Source organism: Primulina eburnea, chromosome 15, assembly GCF_022965805.1.
Source record: "Primulina eburnea isolate SZY01 chromosome 15, ASM2296580v1, whole genome shotgun sequence".
In the NCBI taxonomy this organism is placed as follows: domain Eukaryota; kingdom Viridiplantae; phylum Streptophyta; class Magnoliopsida; order Lamiales; family Gesneriaceae; genus Primulina; species Primulina eburnea.
In genome coordinates this window covers 33,712,984-33,735,444 of record NC_133115.1, presented here as the reverse complement: position 1 = coordinate 33,735,444, position 22,461 = coordinate 33,712,984, and the positions used below count along the sequence as shown (strand labels likewise).

Genomic DNA, 22,461 nt, shown 5'->3' with positions numbered 1-22,461 from the left:
CGAAGACCAGGAGACATGCGTTTCCAAGCTCTATGTGGCTTAAAATTTATAAATCAGGACAGCAATCAATTGGAAAAGCTTGTTTAGAACATAACGTTTCCATGGATGAATAAACGCTATGAGGAGAAATAAAAACCGACCCAACCCGACCCGTTATGAGATAATGTGATGGGTAAATTGGTTTCATGAAACATCAATGGGTTGTACTAATTGAAACGTGAAAATTTTAATTTTTAACTGTCACCAAGTACTTTAGAAAATTTGCATGAAAAAACGTTGTAGAATAATAATTCGTATAGCCAATGACCACTCAAGTGGTATCAGGGAGAGGTCTTGGATTCTAAACCAATGAATCTCTCATTCTTAGTAAAATGAATAAAATAATTTGTAGTTGCATAAGGATTATATTTTAACTTCGAAATATTATCATTTATATTGAGACGATAATAATAAAGAAATTTATTATTTAAGTTTTGTAAGTTGGTTTGTTTTGAATTTTAATTTCATACTTTGTCAAAATTTATATCCTTAGGTGTTTTTAAATACATCATGTCTAAAAATAGCTTAAAATTTCCTTTCAAATGCTCTACACAGATAGCGACAAACAAGTAACAAATAAATGACAAAAACTTATGTGAGACGGTCTCATAGGATCGTATTTGTGAGACGAATCTCTTATTTGGGTCATCCATAAAAAAATATTATTTTTTATACTAAGAATATTACTTTTTATTGTGAATATGAGTAAAAGTTGACCCGTCTCATATTAAGATCCGTGAGATGGTCTCAATGAAATCCACTCTAAATAAATATGGTCATGTAGGACTCGAACTCAAAACCTATTCGACTTTGGGCCTCACCCTTGCATCGTATCCTTGGCACTTGGCAGGTATATATCATCATTTATGTTTGGGAACGGGGTTTGGAGATGGGCCGTGGCCTTGTGCGGTGACGTGATCCCACCAACCAAGACCATCCCCAAGTGCCACCACCCCATTTCTCCTCCAAATGTAGGGAAACTTTTTCTCTCCCCATCTCCACGCTTTTCTCATTCTGTCATCTCTGATACGCTGCGCATTGAAACCTCCATCCGTGCAGTAAGCAGCCCAATCAGAATATATAGAATTTGTCTGTTAGCTTTCCACTGAAATGTTTTCATTGCATTAGCTTATTTTTTGTGTTTTCTGGGTTTTGTTAAAGTCAGTGTCTTTATTAAGATTCCAGTTTTCCGACCTTTCCATCACTTTTCATCTTCTTCTTTTTTTTATAGAATATATAGAATTTGTCTGTTAGCTTCCGCCCCTTGATTCAATGACGAAGCTTATAATATTGATCCTTGTAAATTCTGATTTCCAGGGTTTTTCCTGGCAGTTGAATCTGCCACGAAGATGAGGAGGAACGAAACTTTGATATGTGCTCCATTAATGGCTGACACAGTGGATCAGCTGGTGGAGTTGATGCACAAGGCAAAGTTAGAAGGAGCTGATATCGTAGAAATTAGATTGGACCATTTAAAGAGCTTTGACCCTCATTTCGATGTTGAAAGATTAATCAAAGAGTGCCCTTTGCCTACTCTCTTTACTTATAGGTTGATCTACTGTTGCCATACATGCCTCTTTTTTTTTCTTTCTTCTTCCTTTTGCTTTTAATTCAAGCCTCTAACTGCTACTTGCCACTTCTCCCTCTAGGTCTGAAAGAACTTTTTCCAGTCAATATATGGTTTTTTTCATGGATACTTACCCACACACACGTCTATATAAAGATGAAATGATGAAGAATTTCAGCTCATAAATGATATAAGTGGAAAGGAAAACTAAAGAGTGAAGAAGGTTAAGAATTGCACAGTGGATAAGTTTAATTATATTGTGCCGAAGGAAAATAATTTAAACCTATATGGGCATAGGATATTTCTTAAGTCTATTTATTGCCGTAAGCAAATCTTTTACATGTTAGTAGGTATAGAAAATATTATCTCAAGAGCCTGACTTCGTTGCCTTTACTAGACCGACGTGGGAAGGTGGTCAGTATGACGGTGATGAAAAAAGTCGTTTTGGTGCGCTTCGAACTACCATGGAGTTGGGAGCTGACCACATTGATATTGAGCTCAAGGTCCCTTTTCCTATTTAATGTTTAATTATTTAAGGATGCCACTATTGTGTTATGGCTAAAGTTTCTTCCTTGAAACAAATCTACCCCTGGCTGAGGGGGGGATAAGATCATTTGTCAAAAATTTTGTTTCAACAATGAGATTCTTCCGTGCCACCATGAAGCAATTTTTTAACACTGGTAGCATTTGTTGTTCAACCAAACAAGGAAAAATGCAAGTATTGTTCACAAGATAATCTGTGCATTTTTTACTTTTGAGTTCTCTAAAAGATCTGAGATCTTATACTGTCAATTTCTTTGAAGGCTGCCGATGAGTTCAACAAATTTATGAATGGAAATAGGCCTGGAAAGTGCAAAGTCATAGTTTCGTCACACAACTACGATTTTACCCCTTCAGCAGAAGACCTGGGCAACCTTGTTGCCAGAATACAAGCTGCCGGAGCTGACATAGTAAAGTTTGCAACTACAGCACTAGACATCACTGATGTTGCACGAGTTTTTCAAATAACTGTTCATTCCCAAGTAAGTGCGAAAGCATATAACAAGTTATTATGGGCTTTCTGCTCACCTTTATTTTTTGCTTTGAGATGTTCTTTGTTTCTTTTCATGAGTTGTTAGTATTATCTCTTCATATAACTTTTCTTTTTGATTTTTGATCGGTATATATACCTTTTCTTAATCAGATGATAGTATACAACTATATTTATTGCTTTGTAAATGAGTCAGAAACATGTGCTAAATTTTGTGATGTTCAGGTGCCCATCATTGCGATGGTTATGGGAGAAAGGGGATTGATGTCAAGGATACTTTGCCCAAAATTTGGTGGATATCTCACATTTGGTACTCTGGAACCAGGAAAGGTATCTGCTCCTGGGCAGCCAACAATAAAGGACTTGGTTAGTTTATACAACTTTAGATCAATTGGTCCTGATACAAAGGTATTTGGGATCATTGGGAAGCCCGTCAGTCACAGCAAATCACCTTTACTTTACAATGGAGCTTTCAAATCAGAAAACTTTAATGGAGTGTTTGTACATTTGTTAGTGGACGATATTTCAAAATTCTTTGAAACCTATTCCTCAACAGATTTTACTGGCTTTAGGTAACTATTCAACTTCTGTACTGTCAGCTCTATGAACTAAATAATATATGGGAAAGAGTTTTCATTAAATCTAGTGAAATTACCGAATTTTTCTACATCATTAGATTTTTTTTTTCTGCCGTCGTTTCTCAAACAAACTCATGGAGATGTTTTGGTTTCTCTTCTTCATTTAAATTGTTACGGTCAGTTCTATGCATCTGACTCTAAATGATCCGTAGTGTGAATATCTAAGCTTATGAAATTGGATTATCACAGCTGTACTATTCCTCATAAGGAAGTGGCACTTACCTGTTGTGATGAAGTTGATCCTATTGCAAAGGTAGCTAATGAAATCTATGCCGTCCTACTTAATCATGCTTATTCATGTCATCGAGTCTATTGCATTTTTTTGCACCTAAATTGACATGAATATTTTGCTAGTCAATAGGAGCAGTTAATTGCATCATCAGGCGACCCGATGGAAAGCTGTTTGGTTGTAACACCGACTATATTGGTGCAATTGATGCTATTGAAAATGGACTTCAAGGTTCCTTCTTTATTTGCTGGTTAAGAAGATGTTTTAGCATGACATGAAGTGGCCAGTTTGATACGTTTGTATTATTTTTTAGGTTCGCATAATATTGCAAATGGGTCGCCCTTGGCAGGTAAACTGTTTGTTGTCATAGGTGCTGGTGGTGCGGGCAAGTCGCTTGCTTATGGTGCAAAAGAGAAGGGAGCAAGGGTCGTTATTGCTAATCGCACCTATGGTTAGATGTCCTTTTAGGTGCAGGCTTTCTAGTTTAAGTTCGTTAATACACACTACAGTTGGATCACATGGATTGACAAAGAACCCTTTAGTTCTTGTCTGAGTCAACTTTAATTGATGGACTTTGTGTGTTTAGCTGAGTTTAGCACTGTGAAAACCGCCAATTCTCAGAGGGTTTGAGTCTGTTGACTACTTCTGGGATTGTGAAGTTTGAACATGTTTATATCTCTTAATTTTTATGAAAGCGTTCTAACTGTTTAAATTTTTCAAGATCGAGCTAGAGAGGTGGCTGAGCTTGTTGGAGGGCAGGCTCTGTCTCTTGCAGAACTGGGTAGTTTCCATCCCGAAAGTGGAATGATACTTGCAAACACAACTTCTATAGGAATGCAGCCTAAGGTCGATGAGACGCCTGTTACCAAGGTTGATAAACACTGTCTTTCTTATTTTATCAATCTTGTCTGCCAAGGTGGAACCAAGATATTTTTCTAGTGTAATCAACTTATTGAGCATGTTTAGAAAATTTCGTGTAATCCAAATTTGAAGATCGTTGTAATCACACATTTGCTTCAGTAATGCCAGACTATTAGCCTTTTGTCTGGTTTTTCAGGAAGCTTTGAGATATTATGAGCTTGTTTTTGATGCTGTATACGCTCCCAAAATCACTAGACTTTTGCGAGAAGCTGAGGAAATGGGAGCCAAAATCGTAAGCGGAGTAGATATGTTTGTTGGACAGGCCTATGAGCAATATGAGAGGTTTACTGGATTACCAGGTTAGAAACATTATGAATCTTTTAGGACACTTGATGCTTCCAGACATGCTGACTATAATTTTCAAGTGTCCCATTATCATTATGGATTTGTGGGGAACTCCTAGTATGTTCAATACTAAAAGTTAAAGTTATATGGCAGAATATTTGAAATGGATAAAAGAAAACACATCGAATAAGTACTTTTGCTGATATACTACGATCTGATTGCAGCTCCAAAGGAACTATTTAAAGAAATCATGAAAAACTATTGATGGCAAGGTTATCACAGCTTTCTCTTCATGCCATTCCTTGGTTTTCATTTTACACGACACCCGTTTCGGTTATCTTGATGATTCTGGCACAACAAGATTAATTTATTTCGTGTAAATGAGCGACATTTTGTCTCTGATCGATGCTCACCTCAGCATGAAAGGTCACTAGCCATCTGTCGACTTGAATCCAGCAAGTCTGTTGCATAATAGTTACATCCCAAGGATTGCATTCGACATTAGCAACTGTACTGTAAGAAATCTTTTATTTGTTTTTAGTGAAAACTAATCGATTTTGTATCGCTGAAGTTTCTTGGATATTGTGTTAATTATCCTAGTGTATTCCAAAATCCTCCCAAATTGTACTTGTCTTTCTTTCTCTCTTTTTCAATCATTTTTCAAATAAAGATCCTTCAATCTGATTAGAATCACCTTTTCTGGAGAAATCAGGAAGCATATAATGTACGTTTGTCGGGGGCTCGATGAAAAGTCACGTCTTCAGTAAAATATAATTATTGGTTATGCAATAGCCGATCATTTCATGCTCATCGAACTGTTTGGCAAGTTTCATGCAGTGCATTGTTCGAGCATTCGTATGATTATAGATACTTCTCTCCTCAAGTCTGCAAACAAAAATCTGGGAACTTGGAAAAGTCTTCTTGTATCATACTAAATCAAATTCCCTTAAATCTACAATTACGGACATCTTGGAACATATTTGAAAATTGAAATCGACGGCTGTAACTCAACTCAAAAAATAAATAGTTGATATTTGAAGTAAATTATCAAATATATTTATACAAACAAATCAAAGTATTTGTTATTATACATTTTTAAATCTTTAGTTCGAAATTCATAAATCTAAATGCAACGTAAACACATCTTTTTTGAGTAAATATGTGACTTAAATGGGGAAAAAATAATTTTTTAATATTTTCAAGATAATTTTTTTCCCTAAAATTTATTTACTTGAAAAACGAAAAGAACCTATCGAAGCCAAGTGTTTAACAGAATCCTACCATTAATATTGCACCATCACTTTAACTTTCTATTTAAAAATAAATTATAAATCGGTCTAACTGTGACCTATCCCGACCGGTCATCCTGATACCGAACGGTTCTCAACTAGAGAAACTAATTATGTCAATTCGGTTGGGCCGAGTTTTCTGTGTACAATCTATCCCAACAATATATAATCGTGAAGTCGATCTATAAAAAGCGTACGTATTATGATAGAATCATTCAACACATTTTTTGCGGTATCATTTATATGAAAAATTGAGGTGACATTTGGAATTACGAATTTGAATATAAGAATTTCAAATCCATAATAACAAATTTATTTGTTTGGATAAATCCATTGGACAAAGAATTTCAAATCAAATCTCTAACTAGTTTTTTTCAAATACATTCTAATACGGAGACATTTCAAATTCTTCGTTCAAATATCTCAAATATTTCCACCCATACGCAACCATCAGAGTGTTTCAAGATACTGGCGCTTACCACTTAAATAACATTTACACAATAAAATCGTTCGTTCCCTTGTGAACTCCTACAAAAAATTAAGATGCAAAGTGTGACAAACATGAATGAAAAATCCATTTGTCTTCAAAATTCACGAGTCATCACTGGCAGAAGATCTACATGTTTCTTGGATCGAGGGCGGTGAGACATCATACTCCCTCAAAACCCATCATGAAAAGCAAATGAATACAAGGATGACAAGCCAGATATAAGTTAGCACATGATATACATATTCGTTTGCCTTATAGTCTTTCAACTCCCACTTTTCGAGTGAAACCATAGATGAAATCAAACAGATTCTTTGCCGGAGCAATCATAATGATGTATACATTTTGCAGAAAAAGTTACCCGACCGAAGATATATTTCTCTGTTATGCAAGATTACAGGTGGGCATATGCACACCATTTAGAATTTATCATTCTATCAATGACTGCTTTGGGAGTCTAGTGCATAAGAATATACTCCAGCAGCAGGTGTAGCAACACCAGCTGCTGTTCTGGAGGGATTAACCTCGTATGTCGATTGTGTAGTAGCAGATTGCACACCATTTGAGCTCGGGCGAGGCCCTGCTCCTGAAATTGGTGAAGGCGCAACCATAGTCGGAAGTATTGGTAACCCATTCGGTGGATGGGGAAAAGAAGAAGCTGATGGAGGCTGCATTATTACTGGTGCTGCCATTTGTGTAGCTGCATAACCTGAAACATTCATTACCCGGTAGTTAAATATGATTAAGCTCAAGAGTTCCTCCTGTCATTTTTTAATACAAAAAACATGTAAAAGGGTATAGCCTGCTGCCCTGTACCAGAAGCAACTGGAAAAGGTGTTGGAAGAACCGGAGCCCTGACACCGAAAGTGGAATGTGGGGCAACCGCTCCTGGAACAGGCAACATAGGTGAAGGCATCATAGGTACGCGCGGCCGTGCCCCTGGGAAAGCAGCAAGATGTTGATTATAAGCTGCACCAATCTGTTGGTAAACTGCCGACTGCCCAAGATGCTCCTTGATTTTTTGATCGATCAGGATCTGTGTTTGTTGCTCCTCAAACTTTTGGTAGTAAGCCCTTATATTTGCCTGCATATCAATAAGCATTCAACATCACTTATCAAATAAATAGAATAGATTTCTGAATCAAAAGTCTACTACTACAAATTTTTTCATCTTTACCTTGTGTTTGTAACCAGCATTGTGCTGCTTTCTGACGGAAGGCTGAGAGAGTTTAAAAAATATCAGAAATATGTCCTCTTGGCAATATATGAAAAGTGACAATGACACAAACTTAAATATTGATTCCATTAATCAAGTGTATATATGTAGGTTCAAAGTCTTATTTCTTAGTACTTGCCAGTTGGCATGAAATTTACCAATATTCGAACAGATACCGTGATCCATTCTGAAGTATCGTGCAAGTTGCAACATATAGGATTTGAGAAAAGATTTTAGCATAACAATGACCTGCTGGGAAATACTAATGCCTCAATGGTACTATAGCGGATAGCCATGAAATTTATAAGTCACTGTTGTTAACATTTGTCACAGAAATATTTAGCTATTGGCTATGTCATTCTGCTTTACACGCTGAAGTGAGAGTAACAGAGGATTTGCCTCACAAATAGAAAGTAATGCATAACAAACAGGAACTTTGCCCCAAGAAATAAACTTAACCGAGTTTCCTATTATTGATTGCTGAAGGATAGACATTTATCATCATTATAAGTTTATTTAGCAGTCTACGATGCAAGCACTCACCTGTTTGAGCATTGGGTCACTCGTTCATTTAAGACCAAATAAGGCAATTCACACCATGACACCGACGAGTTACAAGTTGGGTGTAGACATATGAATGACATTAGGAATGACAAGTGGATTTTTATTCTGATATATCCAATGCTTCAATGAATCCTAGGATTAAAGTTCGTCTTTTATTCATGTATATAAAATGATAGAAGACCATATCTATCACCCTGTCAAAAAAGTGGGATTATTCATGCAAGGTAACTAAACATTTAGAAGATCCCACTCTAAACTAGTTCAAGCTCGGACCCATATACTCACAGAGCAACAACTATAAAGCTTTCCAGAGTTGTTTTATAGAGATTATTACTCTAGATAAACTGAAAAAACCCTGCTAGAGCATTTGGTTCATCATATTTCTGAATTCATCAAATTGAGGCTTTGAATTTCGCGAAAACAAGTCGCATTCCAGCACAGTAAAGTTTCTTAGTAACATATAATCTAACTACAAAAATTAAACATTCTTTATCAAAAAAATCAAGACAAGCATAGCAACATCTACCTCCACATTCAAACAGACAATGAAAAATTAACATGCAATCAGAATCATAATTCTTTGTTTTACTAAAACAAAGAGAATCATAATTCTTGCTTGAATCGTTAAATCTCAACTAAATCAAAATAAAATCGAAAGTTAAAATGCCGAAAGTGAAATCTCACAGAATCATGCGTCAAATAAGTGTCGCAGTAATCGCAATAGTACCTGCAACCAACCACACGCCATTTCCCATCAATTGAAACAAAAAAATCACATGCAAAACCAAACAAAAATGGGTTTACGGAGCAACAAAAATGGGTTTACGGAGCAAATGAGCAAAGATAGAGTTACCGTGGCATTAGCAAAAAATATGAAATTTCCAAAAAAAATTAAACTATCTAACAATTAGGGTTTGAATTGATTATAGTGCGATGCAATAGTACTTGCGATTCAGGTTTCAAACAAGGGTTTATGGCAACTGAAGACTGAATAAATTTGCCAACCGAAATCTAACGTTCCAGAAGCCCAATATACTAAACAGGCCTCGGAATGGCCCTATTTTACCAACCCAGCCCAATACTGTAAAAGATCCCTAGCAATCCACAAATACGGTTTTTTAATCACACACATTTATATCCTTTCATTATCTCATTCTTCGATCCAAATGACACTTTTTCTAATATTTATTTTCACAAGCTCTTAGAACATATAGTCTGATATTAATTCAAAGAGCAGGTTTTCAATAAGACGGATCAATCCAATCTATATTTATAATGAAAATTAATATTTTGATATAAAAAATAATATATTTTCACATATGTGGGATGATAGTTGATTAAACAATTTATGCAGGGGCAGAGTTTGAATTTAAAAGTATTTAGGGTTGGCTGCTCCTCCGTGTTAGATAATGATAGGGGTGTGATTATTAGATTAAAACCTAACCGATTTTCTAAAATCGAAAATTCGAACTTTTTTTTCAAAAAAATCGGTTATTGTCGTCGATACATAATCAACCAAACTCTTTTGTCTTTTTTTAATTTTTTTTAAAAAAATTAAAGAATGTAATAGAAAAATTGAATCAAATAAATCTTAATTTTATTTAAAATATATATTTTTATTTATAATTCTATTGTCCTAATAAAATTTTATATTAAATTTATATATTTATAATGTTATTATAAATTTGAATAATATTAACGCTTTTTTTTTTTATAGAAGTTCGACATTTTTGGTTAACCAAAATTTTATAATAAAAATTGAAACTGAACCGACTAAACGATAGTATAGAAAACTAAAACTGAACTTCCGAATAAAACCGAATCAGTTTTTCAAATTCATTTAGTATGGTCGGTTATTTTGGTTAAAATCGATATCTTAATCACCCTAGACTATAATCGATGTATGTTCTTTACTTGTTGATGTGTTTTATTTTGGTTTCAAAATAAATTTATTGTTTTTTTTAATTCACTGAATTACATATCTAGAAAAATTCAGTTATCCCAAAAATTTCCAACAAAGAATTTTTTTCAAACCTCATAAATATCATTTAAAAACTCTGTTATTCTAACTAAAAAAAATCGCAACACAAGCACATGAATAATTATAATATCAATAATTTTCAAATATTTCAATTAATTGATTATTTTTCTCAAAATTCAGGAATAGATTTTTAAGGAAAAAATCTAAACTCGAAAATTTATATATATCATAAATCAATATTATCACAATTCAGATAATCGTAATTAAATATTCGACAAATTTTTGTGTTGTCGTATTTTACCTCAAATCGTATAAGTTCAGAATGCGAAACTAACTAGTATACGAAAATGAAATATGATTTATGAGGTTAATCTATTTTAATTTTTTAATATGGAGCTGAAAAAAAAAGATAAAATTAATATTTTTTTATTAAACAAAATAAGGAGGGCCTGAAGTCCACCTTAACCCAAAGGTGACTCCACCTTTGAATTGATGTTTATTTTATCAATCATACAAAACAAATAATATAAGAATATTAAATGAAAATTTTAATTTTACTTATACTTTTGTGAATGTACAATTTTTAATTTTTTTTTCCTGTAACTAGAATGTGAGTTTTATTAAAATCGTGTCTTTAATATTCGGATTGATCCAACGAAAATTAATTATGAAAGTCACCATAAGATATTAAAGAGATTCTACGTGAAAAGAAATAAAATTAATGGTTAAATCTAAATCCTGGCTCCATCATAATAATTAAAATCCTTTTTTTGTAAAATTGATTAATCATATAGTGTGACTTCTGGAGCCGAAGAGGGTTGGGATGATAGTCAGTGTCATAAGATCAGTGTCATAATGTTGCACAGACAATGAACGACTCCTGACAGGTTTTGGCGAAGGGAACATGAATAAACAGATCTCACATCAGAATGAGAAAGATTCCAAAACTGTTTTGGTATGAGACTGTGTGGTTTAAAAATGACCCTTAGGATGAGACTTTGCAATTGAAAAATGTGCATATTCTTTTCAGAAGCTTTATGAACTCCAAAATTAAGCGTATTTGACTTAAGGTAATAATTCTGACATGGATGACCCCTGATAAGTTTTCTAGAGTGCATGCGAGTGAGGACATTAGCACGTTGGAAAGACTCGTTTTGGTAATACGGAGACAATCTTCGAATCAACAGCGTTACATATAGATTCCAAAGACATCGTAAAAAATTATACATATACTTATATCGATATTTTTAATGTGTTTATATATATATATATATATATATATATTTTCAAAATACTAATTCATCACTATCTATACCACATCATAATACATGAGAAGCCTAAACTAATTTACTTTAGTGGTCTTTATGTAATTTGTTATAAACCTAAAAAATACCCCACTTTTTTCCTCATGCTAAGGTACAACGCTAGGGTGAAATAATTTCTTTTAAAAAACAAAGTGGGTGAAATTTCTTAATATTAATTTTTTTTTTTAATTTACTTTTTCGTAAAACATAAATAAGACTATATATATTAGATCCACAAAGGAACAGGAAGTAGAGATTCTTGAATGCTTCTGTCGCTGCAAGAAATCTCAGTCGTTTCACTACCAAAGTTTAGTTCATTCTGATAATAAAAAAAACAAATATAATAATTCGATCTTACACTAAATGACGCATTTATGAACAAAATCTAGAAGTATTTTACTTTCTACAACAGCACATATCTACCTAGGACATGATCTCCAAAGCCTCTCTAGCTTTCCCAAGTATGTTAAAGACTGTTGCAGCTATGTGGGATGGCGTCAAACCAGCTTCCATTAGCTGGCCAGATGGCGATCCATGGTCGATGTATCGATCTGGAAGAACCAGAGGCCTCCACTGCAAGATATCAAATTACACATACGTTAATTGATTATCGACCGTGTTTCATTATATTCGACTGAACTATCATTTTGACAGTGTTAGATGTCCTGCGCAGGATGTTAGTAAGTAAAACATATAATGAATGTGAATGTGAATGTGAATGTAATGTGAATGTGAATGTGAATGTGAATGTGCATGTGCATGTGGATGTGGATGTGGATGTGGATGCGGATGCATGCCGATGAAAACTAAAGGGGCAGAATTAGGACAAAATCAGACACAGAATCTGAAGTTTTATTTGTACTTTTTTAACAACGGTTAGTTTCACCCCAAAATTCATTGAATTGCCCACCTTACCTTCTCCTTGTCCCCACCTCATTTCCGCTCTCCAGAATTCTAGGATCCTATGTAATTTGTCTTAGTTGGATGGAACTAGCGAGGTCAAGATATATAGTGTCAAGTCACTCCCCCATAGCCAAATTGTTTAGGCCCCTTGTACCAATTTTACTTGCATATTATGAACATCATATAATCCCCCGATTCTGTCCCCAATCAAAGCCTTTGGTGGTTCTTCAGAAACTTTTGGTAATTCAATGGTCCAAAAAATTGAGATCATGTCCCATCTGGTTAAGTGTTTGTCAGTCCAGTGTGTTTCTTGAAAGAGATCCAAAACTAGTTGTATAGTTTATCTTTTTACCTTCAACTTGCCATCAAGAAGCCCATCGAGGGCCATAAATTGAGCTACATGAGATCCAAACCCACCAATCGACCCTTCTTCCACGGTGATCAAGACATCATGCGATTTTGCCAAACTGCGAATAAGAGTATGATCCAATGGCTTGCAGAACCGAGCATCTGCAACTGTCAACCGCAAACCACAGGGTTCTAGTAAGGCAGCTGCAGACAAACAGCTCTGAACTACTGATCCATAACCAAGCAGAGCCACTCTCTCCCCTTCAATCAAGATCCTGCCTTTTCCAACCTTGAGAAAAATCGAGGCAAGTACGATTCCATCAGGGCCAACTATATTCCACTTCAACGAAAATTAAATTAGAAGAAAAGGTAGCTCAGTACCTCAAGGGGGATGCCTTTGTTTTCAGGTGGTAATTCGACACCTATCCCATTACCTCTTGGATATCGGAAACAGCTAGGTCTGTCATCTATGGCAGCCGCAGTTGCCACCATGTGAAATAGTTCAGCCTCGTCTGATGGAGCCATGACCACCATGTTAGGAAGACATGCCATAAAAGCAACGTCAAATGCTCCGCAATGTGTGGGACCATCTGATCCGACCAAGCCAGCTCTGTCCATTGCAAACCTTACAGGAAGCTTCTGCAAATCCACGTCATGCACTACCTGGATATGGAACCAAATCCTAAGAAATTCCCCTTTCAAAAATGTAAACAATGGTGGATTAGAAAATCAGAATATTGGGTGTTGGTGTTGTCTTGCCTGGTCATAACCCCTTTGCAAGAAAGAAGAATAGATTGCACAAAAAGGTTTGATGCCTTCACATGCCAAACCAGCAGCAAAAGTTACAGCATGCTGTTCTGCTATTCCCACGTCGAAACATCTTGTGGGGAATCTGCGCAAGAAAAGGTTCAAACCTGTACCACCTCCCATTGCAGCATGGATTGCAACTATATCCTTGTCTACTTCAGCTTCGGCAATCAAAGCCTCGGCAAAGTAGGTCGTGTAAGACTGAGTTAGGGCACTGGATATGTGTTGCTTGCCAGTTGCTGGATCGAATTTGTTCACACCTGTAAATAGTAAGCCCATTAAGTGACGATCTCGATATTGTGTCCATGCGCGAATATTGTGCATCAAAAACCTAAAGGAACAGCTTGTTTTTTATGGAAATTTTTGTAAATCTTTAGCTATTAACTTAACCATGGTACTTGTCTGCAGCTTTTTCCGCATATGGATATCCCCTGCCTTTCTCAGTCACCACATGGATCAAAACAGGACCAGTCGTTTTAGTACTCTTAACTTCTTTAAGAATCGCCACCATATCCTCAATATTGTGACCATCAACTGGACCAATATAATAAAGTCCAAGCTCTTCAAACAGTGTCGACCTGGAACCACTGATCAAACCACGAGCATATTCATCCACTTTTGACGCAAGTTCATGCATGGGCCCTCCAATCTGCTTAGTAACTCCCTGTGACCATTTCAGACACCATAAATCAATTATTCAAAATAAATGCCAGGGACAAATGGATACTTTCACCAGTTAACATGCTAAAGAATGATAAGAACCTTGGCAACTTCTCTAAGTTCTCTGAGAGGTCGGTTGGACTGCAACCTGCTCAGAGCACTACTCAAAGCACCAACAGGAGGGATTGGTCCATCTAAGCTAGCAGTTGGTAAAGAAACTTGTTTGTTGTCGTTAAGAATAACAATCATATCAGAATCGAGGTAGCCAGCATTGTTCATTGCTTCATATGCCTGCCCTGCTGTCATAGCACCATCCCCTATCACAGCCACTACATTATTCTTTCTTCCTTTTAGATCCCTTCCCACAGCCATTCCTGCTCGGTTAAGAAATGTGGAAAAAAATAGCTTGAAAATAATGTAAATTCCCAATTTGTGTATAAATAATTATTATCGATGTATGATGATACAAGTTGATCTATACCATCAGTAATTAAGTAGTAACACCCCTCTCCATCAATAACTTAAAGCATTTGCTCTATCATTACAAAATGTCAATAGTCATTTCAACATATATTAAGCTAAAAATATGGACATCCAATTTAACATGAGAGTTTCCATGTTCTTGATGAGGAAACAAAAGAGCCGTCCAAAATAAAATCACATCATTATTTCTAATTTATGAAGTGTGTTTATATTTTTCATCTCGGTGTCAGATCATACCTAATCCAGCTGAGATAGTTGTAGAGCTGTGACCCGCACCAAAGCAATCATATTCACTCTCAGACCGTTTAGTAAAGCCAGAAAGACCATCCGTCTGCCTCAAAGTTGACATTTTATCCCTTCTTCCAGTCAAAATTTTGTGTGGATAGGACTGCAGCATAAAGAATTAGACCATCAAAACAAGGACAGCAATTACAGTAATTTCAGTGCATACAACCTTAAGATATCATTGAATTGAACCATCACCTGATGGCCAACATCCCAAAGTACTCTATCTTGAGGAGCATTGAAAACATAATGCAGTGACACAGTGAGCTCAATTACGCCGAGGCTTGAGCCAAGATGACCCCCGGTCTTTGAGACATTGAAAATAACATCAGATCGCAGTTCATCTGCAAGTTGATTCAATTCCTGCGCCAAAAATAGTATTCAACGAATGCTGACTCCAAGGTTGACAGAAAATATAAAAGCTTGACTTTCAAACACTTGCAATACCTTTATGGAGAGATTCTTCATATGGATGGGATAATTGATAGTATCCAAAAGAGGAGTTGGAGGCTTCTGTGAGTAATACTCTCCTCGTTCTGACAATGACCCATGGACCACGGTAGACTTTTTTCTTGCCTTCAACACAAACATAGCACAAAGCATCCATTTCAATCCACTGATTAAATTCCAGCTCGAGGGTGGATCTAAGATTTTTAGGTTGACGGATTCGCAGCGACTTAATGGCATTTGGGTAGGCATAGAACTGACACTAGAATTCGAAATAAAATTTGAAATTTTTTTATTTTAATCAGCGGATGCCAATGGTAGACCTCCTGCATGGCTGATAGCTGAATAGCAATACAACTAATTCCTTTTAATCTATAAACCCAAAACAACATGCAAAAAACAGAGATAGCAGCAAATTCTTGCACGCTAAGCAATCCATCGAATCTAGGACAAAATCATTGAAATGCCAATCTGTAACAGAAATGTCAGAAAAGGAAACTTCCTCATCCAAGAACAACCACATGGGTACTCTCAAAACTCAAGAAGAATCGCTCTATTTTTGTTTTTAATCAACAAATCAATATAGAACAAAAAAAAAATTGCAGACCTGCTTATTCTTGAAGTCAAGGTGGGACTGCAGATCAGTTCCACCCAGCCACTGAGAGGCTAATGTAGTATGCTTTTGAGCATCTGCACCCACCCCCTTGCCCACAGGCCCAGCAAAGGGAAATGTACAAAGGGCAATCATATATATGCTATTTCTCTATACACGTATCCCCACGCTAAAATTTCAAGAAATACCAAATAATGTTTTAGATTTCCAAGCAAGAAACAACCATTACTCTGATTTTTCCAAGCAAAAAACTAACTTTACTCTAATTTCTCAAAAAGATGCAGCTTTACTGGATATGGGTAGTTTGAGATGGGCCAGTTGTACTTTGAACTCGCAAAGATATCCCTAGAATTGATAAAAAGGAACAGGCTTTGAATAGCGAAAGTAAATCCAGGAATTATTACAGAACAGCGATTTGTGGACAGTTAAGCGGCTTGATTATCTTCAATATTGGAGCACATAAACTGAAGAAGCCACGCTTCGTTCATAGTGAGTATTGGTATTTATACAGTGGATTGAATCAACGTAAGAGGAAGACGGTGAGGAGGCAGATTTCCATTGGGCCACGTCATCAGAAATCACAAATGGATAGAAAGACATAATGTAGGGAGTGCGTCTCTTTCATTTCCTTTGTCCAAGAAAACATTCGGAAAAAAAGAGCTATTCTAAAAATATTATAATAATAATGCTCGTACTTTTATTTTCTTAAAATAATGTTTTAAAAATTTTAATGAAAAATAAAATAAAATTAAAGCTATTCTAAAAATATATATATGAGTTCCGTAATCTATTAACACATTCATTTACATATTGCCTAAATCTATTGCATTTTTTACATTGCAATGATTCATATTTCTTCGAATTAAATTGACCATTGTCTTCATTCTTTGGTCAAAATTGTTGTTGAGCAGGAAACTTTTGTGTCTTTTCAAGTGCTGGAAAACTCAGAAACCTCGATGGTTGCTCAGACTTCTTTTTGTCCTTGATTCTTTTCACATAATCCACAAATTTCTTTGTGATATAGGCGATGGAATCCTCACAAAGATCTGATTCATTAACCTCTTGAGATATTTGAAGAAAATCATTATAAGAGTCATCTGAGACTTGGAATGCAACCGTCTTCCCCTTATCCTTCTTCTGCATGTCCATGTTCATTTCGAAAGTGCGAAGTGAACTGATAAGATCTTCTATAGTCATCTAAGATATGTCCTTAGCTTCATCGATTGCACAGATTTTTACGTTGAATCTTTCAGGCAAAGAACGGAGAACTTTTCTAACTAATCGTTTATTGGAGATGGGGTCTCCGAGGCTGAACGCTTCATTAGCAATTTCCCGTAGACGACGATCATAGTCCAATATATTCTCAGATTCTTCCATCATCATCATCTCGAACTTGGAAGTAAGCATCCTCATTCTAGTTTGTCGCACACTCTCAGAACCTTCACAATATCTTTAGAGAGTATCCTATGCATTCTTAGCAGAAGTACAGTTTGTGATCAAACTGAACATATTCATATCGACTGAAGTGAATATTGCATTCAAGGCCTTTGAATTGTAATTTGAATTCTGAACTTCATCAGCAGTCCAGTCAATTTTCGGTTTTGGCAAGCTGTCACCATCTTGATCTATCATTATCGGTGAAATCCACCCATTGATAACACACTGTCATGCCAGTTCATCTATGTATTTTATGTAGTATCTGATTTTGACTTTCCAAAGACTGTAGTTGGTTCAATCTAGGACTGTTGGTCGAAGTGCTGCGTTTGCAAGTGATGTGTCCATTAGATATTTTTGTCAATCAAAGTAAAAACCAGAATCAACATTTATTATATCAAGAGTAAGCTCTAATGTCACTTGTAAGGAATATTGCTTGACAGATATGAGTTTATATGATAAGAGTAATGTAAGATTATGAATTTGTGTTGTATCAGAATTATGTGTAATGTCAAATGTTACAACATTTAAGACAACACGTATCGGAATATTAAAGTTTGCAACAAAAATCGACTTTAAATAAATAGATAGATAAGATTAAATATGCACAAGTATAAATAATTGTGTGGTGCTGGGAAAAAATTAATCACTATAAAAACCAACGAGTTTACACGAAAACAATACCAATAGTGATTACTACTAAAATCATGTTGAGAAAATAAATGATTTCTAAAAACAAATACCAACACTAAAAATAATTAAGAAAGGAAAAACGAGATGCAAAAAACTGGAGCAACAAAACCAATATTCAGCCAACACTTGCACGCGTGTTGTTTGAAATGTCTCTAACTATTACGGCAGCACATGCAACAGCACTATTCAAAACGTAAATCAACTCCAAGAAAAACTCTCATAAAAATCACTTCATGAAAATCACCTTCACGAAAAACCATTTCCACGAAAAACTCTCCATCTCTCCTTTGCATGATATGAATCCTTTTATTTATAGACTTCATCTCTCATAGAGTTTATCTCCATAAAGAAACCTATTACACAAGAAAAATATGAGTTTTATTAATAACAAACTCATTTGAATAGTGATACCATATCATGATAATATTTGCATAATTATCTCATTATCTAGCAAGATAAAATCTTATTAAATATTTTACATAATCAAATTAACAAGGAAAAGATAATATTGAAAAATAAATTTGATATGAAAATTATATTTCTCAAAGAAGAAACGATTAGCTTATGGAAAAACTCGTTGGTCATTCCCTGGATAAAGAACGCTTTTGTAACTCATGCCCTCCAATTAATTTATTGATATTTATTGATGACCCTTTTGTTTACCTTATACATTTTACATATGCTGGATCCTTTTGTGAAAACAGATGCAAATTCAATTTTGGAAATTGAAATGAAGGATCGAACACCAAAGCTATGTTATATTTATCCAACTTGCTTTGAGGCTGGCAAGCCAATGGAATTTGTTGCCTGTGGAAGCGATTTACTTCAACCAAAATTTCGGTATATGATGTGATCCATACTATACATGAAAAAATAATTTATTTCCATAAGTTTCTTTTACTTGTCTAGTATTGTCTTTACTAAATCTCAAGTTTGCTATCATTATTCAGATTTGAGCTCCCTTTCTTTCCTTAACTTCGGTTTTGCCACACTTGTTACAGGATTTGTAGCCCAAAACCTTGATAACATTTTAGTCTTGTTTGGTGTGGCATACTTGTTTTGTGTGAAAGAAAGTGGATTTGTCCACAAAATTATTTATATTGTTGAACGGATGCTTTAGGCTGCCAGATGTTGATTTTAATGGTGAACTGATACATAGGAAAAGAGACCGGTCAACTCATTATATGTAGCGTTAAGGAAAGCTGCACCCACCCTTTGTGGAATTTTTTCATGCTGTGGATAGTTCTAACAATCCCTGTTCTCCTCTATATATGATGTTCTTCATGTCTGTAGGGAAATTGAAATACTTTCTTGATGTTAAATGATATCTGATGCCTATTACAGGTTTCTTGTTTCTTTTGCAGGAAGATACCTGTCATCAAATATTTCCATTACATCTGTGTGTTGTCAAAAAGGAGGCACCAAATGTTCTGACCACCAATTACTGAAGATATGTGTCCCGCAAACTAAAATGAATCTTTTTGGCCCATCGTTTATTGAGGTTAGATTTGTGACTCTTCTTTCTATGTGGGGTTGATGCATGAGTTGCTTGAAGATAAGTGTAGAATCTCGAGCAGTTTTTATTACATTTGCTTCTTAACTTGTGTTGGGCTCTTCCAACATGTTGAGAATGAGTCTGGGTTATCCAACTTCGTTCCAATTCTTGTGGGTGACAGAGAAATTTGCGAGGAGATGGAGACCTTGCTTCAAAAGTTTGACGCAACTCTCTCTTCCCGAGAACAGCAACTGTCTTGTCTGAGGCCTGAATGTGAGGTTCTTGCCTTAAGACGAGTACGGTTCTCGGAATTTGTTTTAGATGTAGGATGGTTGCTGAGGAATCCCATATCCAGGCAGCCATCGACATCTTCATCGGTACTAAGATTCAACCATTTGCTGGAGTTTTTGATTGAGAAAGAGTCTTCTGTTATATTGGAGAGAGTATTTTGTTCCTTGAAATCTATGATGGATAACAATCTGGTTTCTGGTATTTCTGATGCTGATATGAGCTTGTTACAGAAAAATATGGACACTGCACAAAACGTGCTTTATCTGAAATTACAGGAAAATGATTTTTGGGTAATACCTACATCTGATGGAACTCTTTACTGTCAAAGCTCCCAAAACCAGTCGATTTGTTGTTCCAGCCACGAATCAGGTAAAACAGTACATTCCTTTGATAATTTCAGGGAATACCGTCGATGCATCAATTTTCATCACATATAGCCAAGGGACTTGCATTTTAGAAAATCTGTACATAGCAATTTGATTACCTTTTTATTACAAGGGTACTTAATTAGTACTTTGATTGGTCCCGTTTACCAGATTTTCTTCTTGCACACCTTGTTGATCTATTCAATGGTGTAAACATTCTTCCTCCGCAGGTTGTACACAGAGCAGTGGAGAATATATTCATGGGCTCACACCAGATGAAGGCTTGTCGTGTCAGTTCCTCTGTTGAACCGAGACGTGGTCATGAAAGTCAATCTTCAGGAAAGGCCGATAAAATCTTGCAGCCACCAAGCAAATTACCCCGACAACCTCTTATTATGGCAATAGGTGCCATTGGTGTTTGTTTTGGAGTATGTGTAGTCGTCCTCCATCATACGAGGGTCGTTCAGATTGCCACGACTATTAGATTGTGTTAGTTTGACAAGTTTAATCACTAGCATGTGTTGGTCTCACGTGCGGAATTTGAGAAAAATAAAACCCGAAATTAAAGAGTAAACTGGACACCGAAATTTACGTGGAAACCCCCTAAAAATTATTAGGGTAAAAACTACGGCCAAGATTAAAATAATTTCACTATAATATTTTGTGGTGTACAACGCAGTCACTGTATTTTCAAAGAGAACACACAATCTCTTAATACAAGAGAACAAACACCTCACAAATATTATATAACTAAACACTTAAATGCTATAAGATGAGAGAAAACTCGAAGAAGAGATGATTTCAGAATGAAGGGATGATCTCTATTTATAGAGCCTCTTGTCCGTGTGAAAACTTGTACAAAAACGCGTTTTCTCCTCTGAATTTTCATGAGTAAAAAATACCACCTTTTCATCCCACATTTTTTATTCAGCCAATTCAATTCATTCTCCCGACATGCATTTAATGCACACTTTCTTTGACCATTCTTTCTCGACGGCCTGACCACCTAACGAATGCAGACCAGATTGGGGATGAATGAATCCCTGGTTTTGTTGCATGAAATTTGCTTCATAATACATTCTGATCAGTTCATTTCTTGTTCATTATTCTTCGTGTCTGATGAGTGATGCATTTGTGTTGGTCAGAAGATTGTGTAACTTGTAAATAATTTTTTTGTTATCCAACGTTATTTGCATGGTATTTTTTATTATTTTTTTTTGTCTTTATCTAGAAAGATTTTTTTTATTGACAATAATGTGAGTATTAATACAAAATAGATATGAATAATTAAAAAGCTTTACAAGCAAAAATGCTTATTTTTTTAATTTCACCATGAGTTCACATGTCTGTTTTAAGGAATTCACATACAAATTATTTTAATATCCACGATACATCGTTCATTATCTAATGTTTCATTATTATGAATATTGATTTTAAAGCATAACTATTATATATATATATATATATATATATATATATATATATATATATATATATTATTTATTTATTTATACTATTAATTAAATTTGAAATTTGAGACTCTTATATTAATTAACTTTTATCAATTATACAATATTCCATTTAAAAATAACAGACAAACAAACTATATTAAGATATTATAAGATGAAAATAAAGACAAAAATATATATCAAGAAAAGAAAAAGCAAAGAAATCTCACCGCGTGTTTCACCAGCGACAACCTCGGAAAAAGAAGAAACATTTGAATTTGGCATAACATCAATGACAACATCTCCAAAGCTAGATCATCCCTATGATGCCAACCACTATCACCATACGGGAAAAACAACGGAAACTGCAATGAATCATAACATCCAAAATAATGCATTATTTGATGCATTAGCCCATCATCTCTGTGCACGACTATATCTCGATCGTAAGAATATTCACACTATCATTACCTTCCAACCAAATAGCTGCAACTTGATCTGTAGATGGAGAATTATAACACCTCTGATCAACATGCACATTTTTACAAATATTCAATCTTAGGCCTCTAATCGTAAGATATCGATTTATCCTTTTTAGAAGATGAGCATACGGGTTAACCTTTAATAAATCCATTAACA

At 35.2% G+C, this 22,461-nt stretch overlaps 4 protein-coding genes across 8 annotated transcripts; 2 read left to right on the top strand and 2 right to left on the bottom strand.

Annotated features, from left to right (window-relative positions):
- Window positions 1-875: 875 nt before the first annotated feature.
- On the top strand, window positions 876-5,350 carry LOC140814236 (bifunctional 3-dehydroquinate dehydratase/shikimate dehydrogenase, chloroplastic-like). 3 transcript variants are annotated; one of them, XM_073173152.1, is made up of 11 exons: window positions 876-1,128; window positions 1,357-1,588; window positions 2,004-2,109; window positions 2,410-2,628; window positions 2,862-3,208; window positions 3,464-3,527; window positions 3,629-3,734; window positions 3,817-3,954; window positions 4,225-4,373; window positions 4,561-4,723; window positions 4,934-5,350. In XM_073173152.1, the coding sequence occupies exons 1-11, from the start codon at window positions 906-908 to the stop codon at window positions 4,972-4,974; spliced, it is 1,788 nt and encodes a 595-aa protein (XP_073029253.1). In that variant the 5' UTR covers window positions 876-905; the 3' UTR covers window positions 4,975-5,350. The 3 variants fall into 3 exon arrangements, with proteins under 3 accessions (XP_073029253.1, XP_073029256.1, XP_073029254.1); XM_073173153.1 differs by having other exon boundaries at window positions 960-1,097; XM_073173155.1 differs by lacking the exons at window positions 4,561-4,723; window positions 4,934-5,350 and having other exon boundaries at window positions 3,817-3,995; window positions 4,046-4,373.
- A 1,214-nt stretch (window positions 5,351-6,564) lies between these two features.
- LOC140814949 (U1 small nuclear ribonucleoprotein C-like) lies at window positions 6,565-9,259 on the bottom strand. 2 transcript variants are annotated; one of them, XM_073174045.1, is made up of 5 exons: window positions 9,119-9,259; window positions 8,950-8,992; window positions 7,663-7,704; window positions 7,302-7,569; window positions 6,565-7,194 (listed from the first exon to the last, which is right to left on the bottom strand). In XM_073174045.1, exons 1-5 carry the CDS (start codon window positions 9,124-9,126, stop codon window positions 6,923-6,925), a joined length of 633 nt encoding a protein of 210 aa, XP_073030146.1. In that variant the 5' UTR covers window positions 9,127-9,259; the 3' UTR covers window positions 6,565-6,922. The 2 variants fall into 2 exon arrangements, with proteins under 2 accessions (XP_073030146.1, XP_073030147.1); XM_073174046.1 differs by lacking the exons at window positions 8,950-8,992; window positions 9,119-9,259 and adding an exon at window positions 8,993-9,101.
- A 2,567-nt stretch (window positions 9,260-11,826) lies between these two features.
- Window positions 11,827-16,584, bottom strand: LOC140813604 (probable 1-deoxy-D-xylulose-5-phosphate synthase, chloroplastic). Its single transcript, XM_073172191.1, has 10 exons — window positions 16,091-16,584; window positions 15,484-15,612; window positions 15,235-15,399; window positions 14,989-15,139; window positions 14,371-14,642; window positions 13,999-14,272; window positions 13,561-13,868; window positions 13,183-13,464; window positions 12,806-13,090; window positions 11,827-12,123 (listed from the first exon to the last, which is right to left on the bottom strand). Exons 1-10 carry the CDS (start codon window positions 16,229-16,231, stop codon window positions 11,974-11,976), a joined length of 2,157 nt encoding a protein of 718 aa, XP_073028292.1. The 5' UTR covers window positions 16,232-16,584; the 3' UTR covers window positions 11,827-11,973.
- A 2,190-nt stretch (window positions 16,585-18,774) lies between these two features.
- LOC140815342 (squamosa promoter-binding-like protein 7) lies at window positions 18,775-20,892 on the top strand. 2 transcript variants are annotated; one of them, XR_012114349.1, is made up of 4 exons: window positions 18,775-19,063; window positions 19,568-19,724; window positions 19,900-20,378; window positions 20,605-20,888. XR_012114349.1 is itself a non-coding variant. In XM_073174465.1 (4 exons), the coding sequence occupies exons 1-4, from the start codon at window positions 18,870-18,872 to the stop codon at window positions 20,679-20,681; spliced, it is 522 nt and encodes a 173-aa protein (XP_073030566.1). In that variant the 5' UTR covers window positions 18,775-18,869; the 3' UTR covers window positions 20,682-20,892. The 2 variants fall into 2 exon arrangements, 1 of the variants encoding a protein (XP_073030566.1); XM_073174465.1 differs by having other exon boundaries at window positions 20,285-20,378; window positions 20,605-20,892.
- Window positions 20,893-22,461: the final 1,569 nt, after the last annotated feature.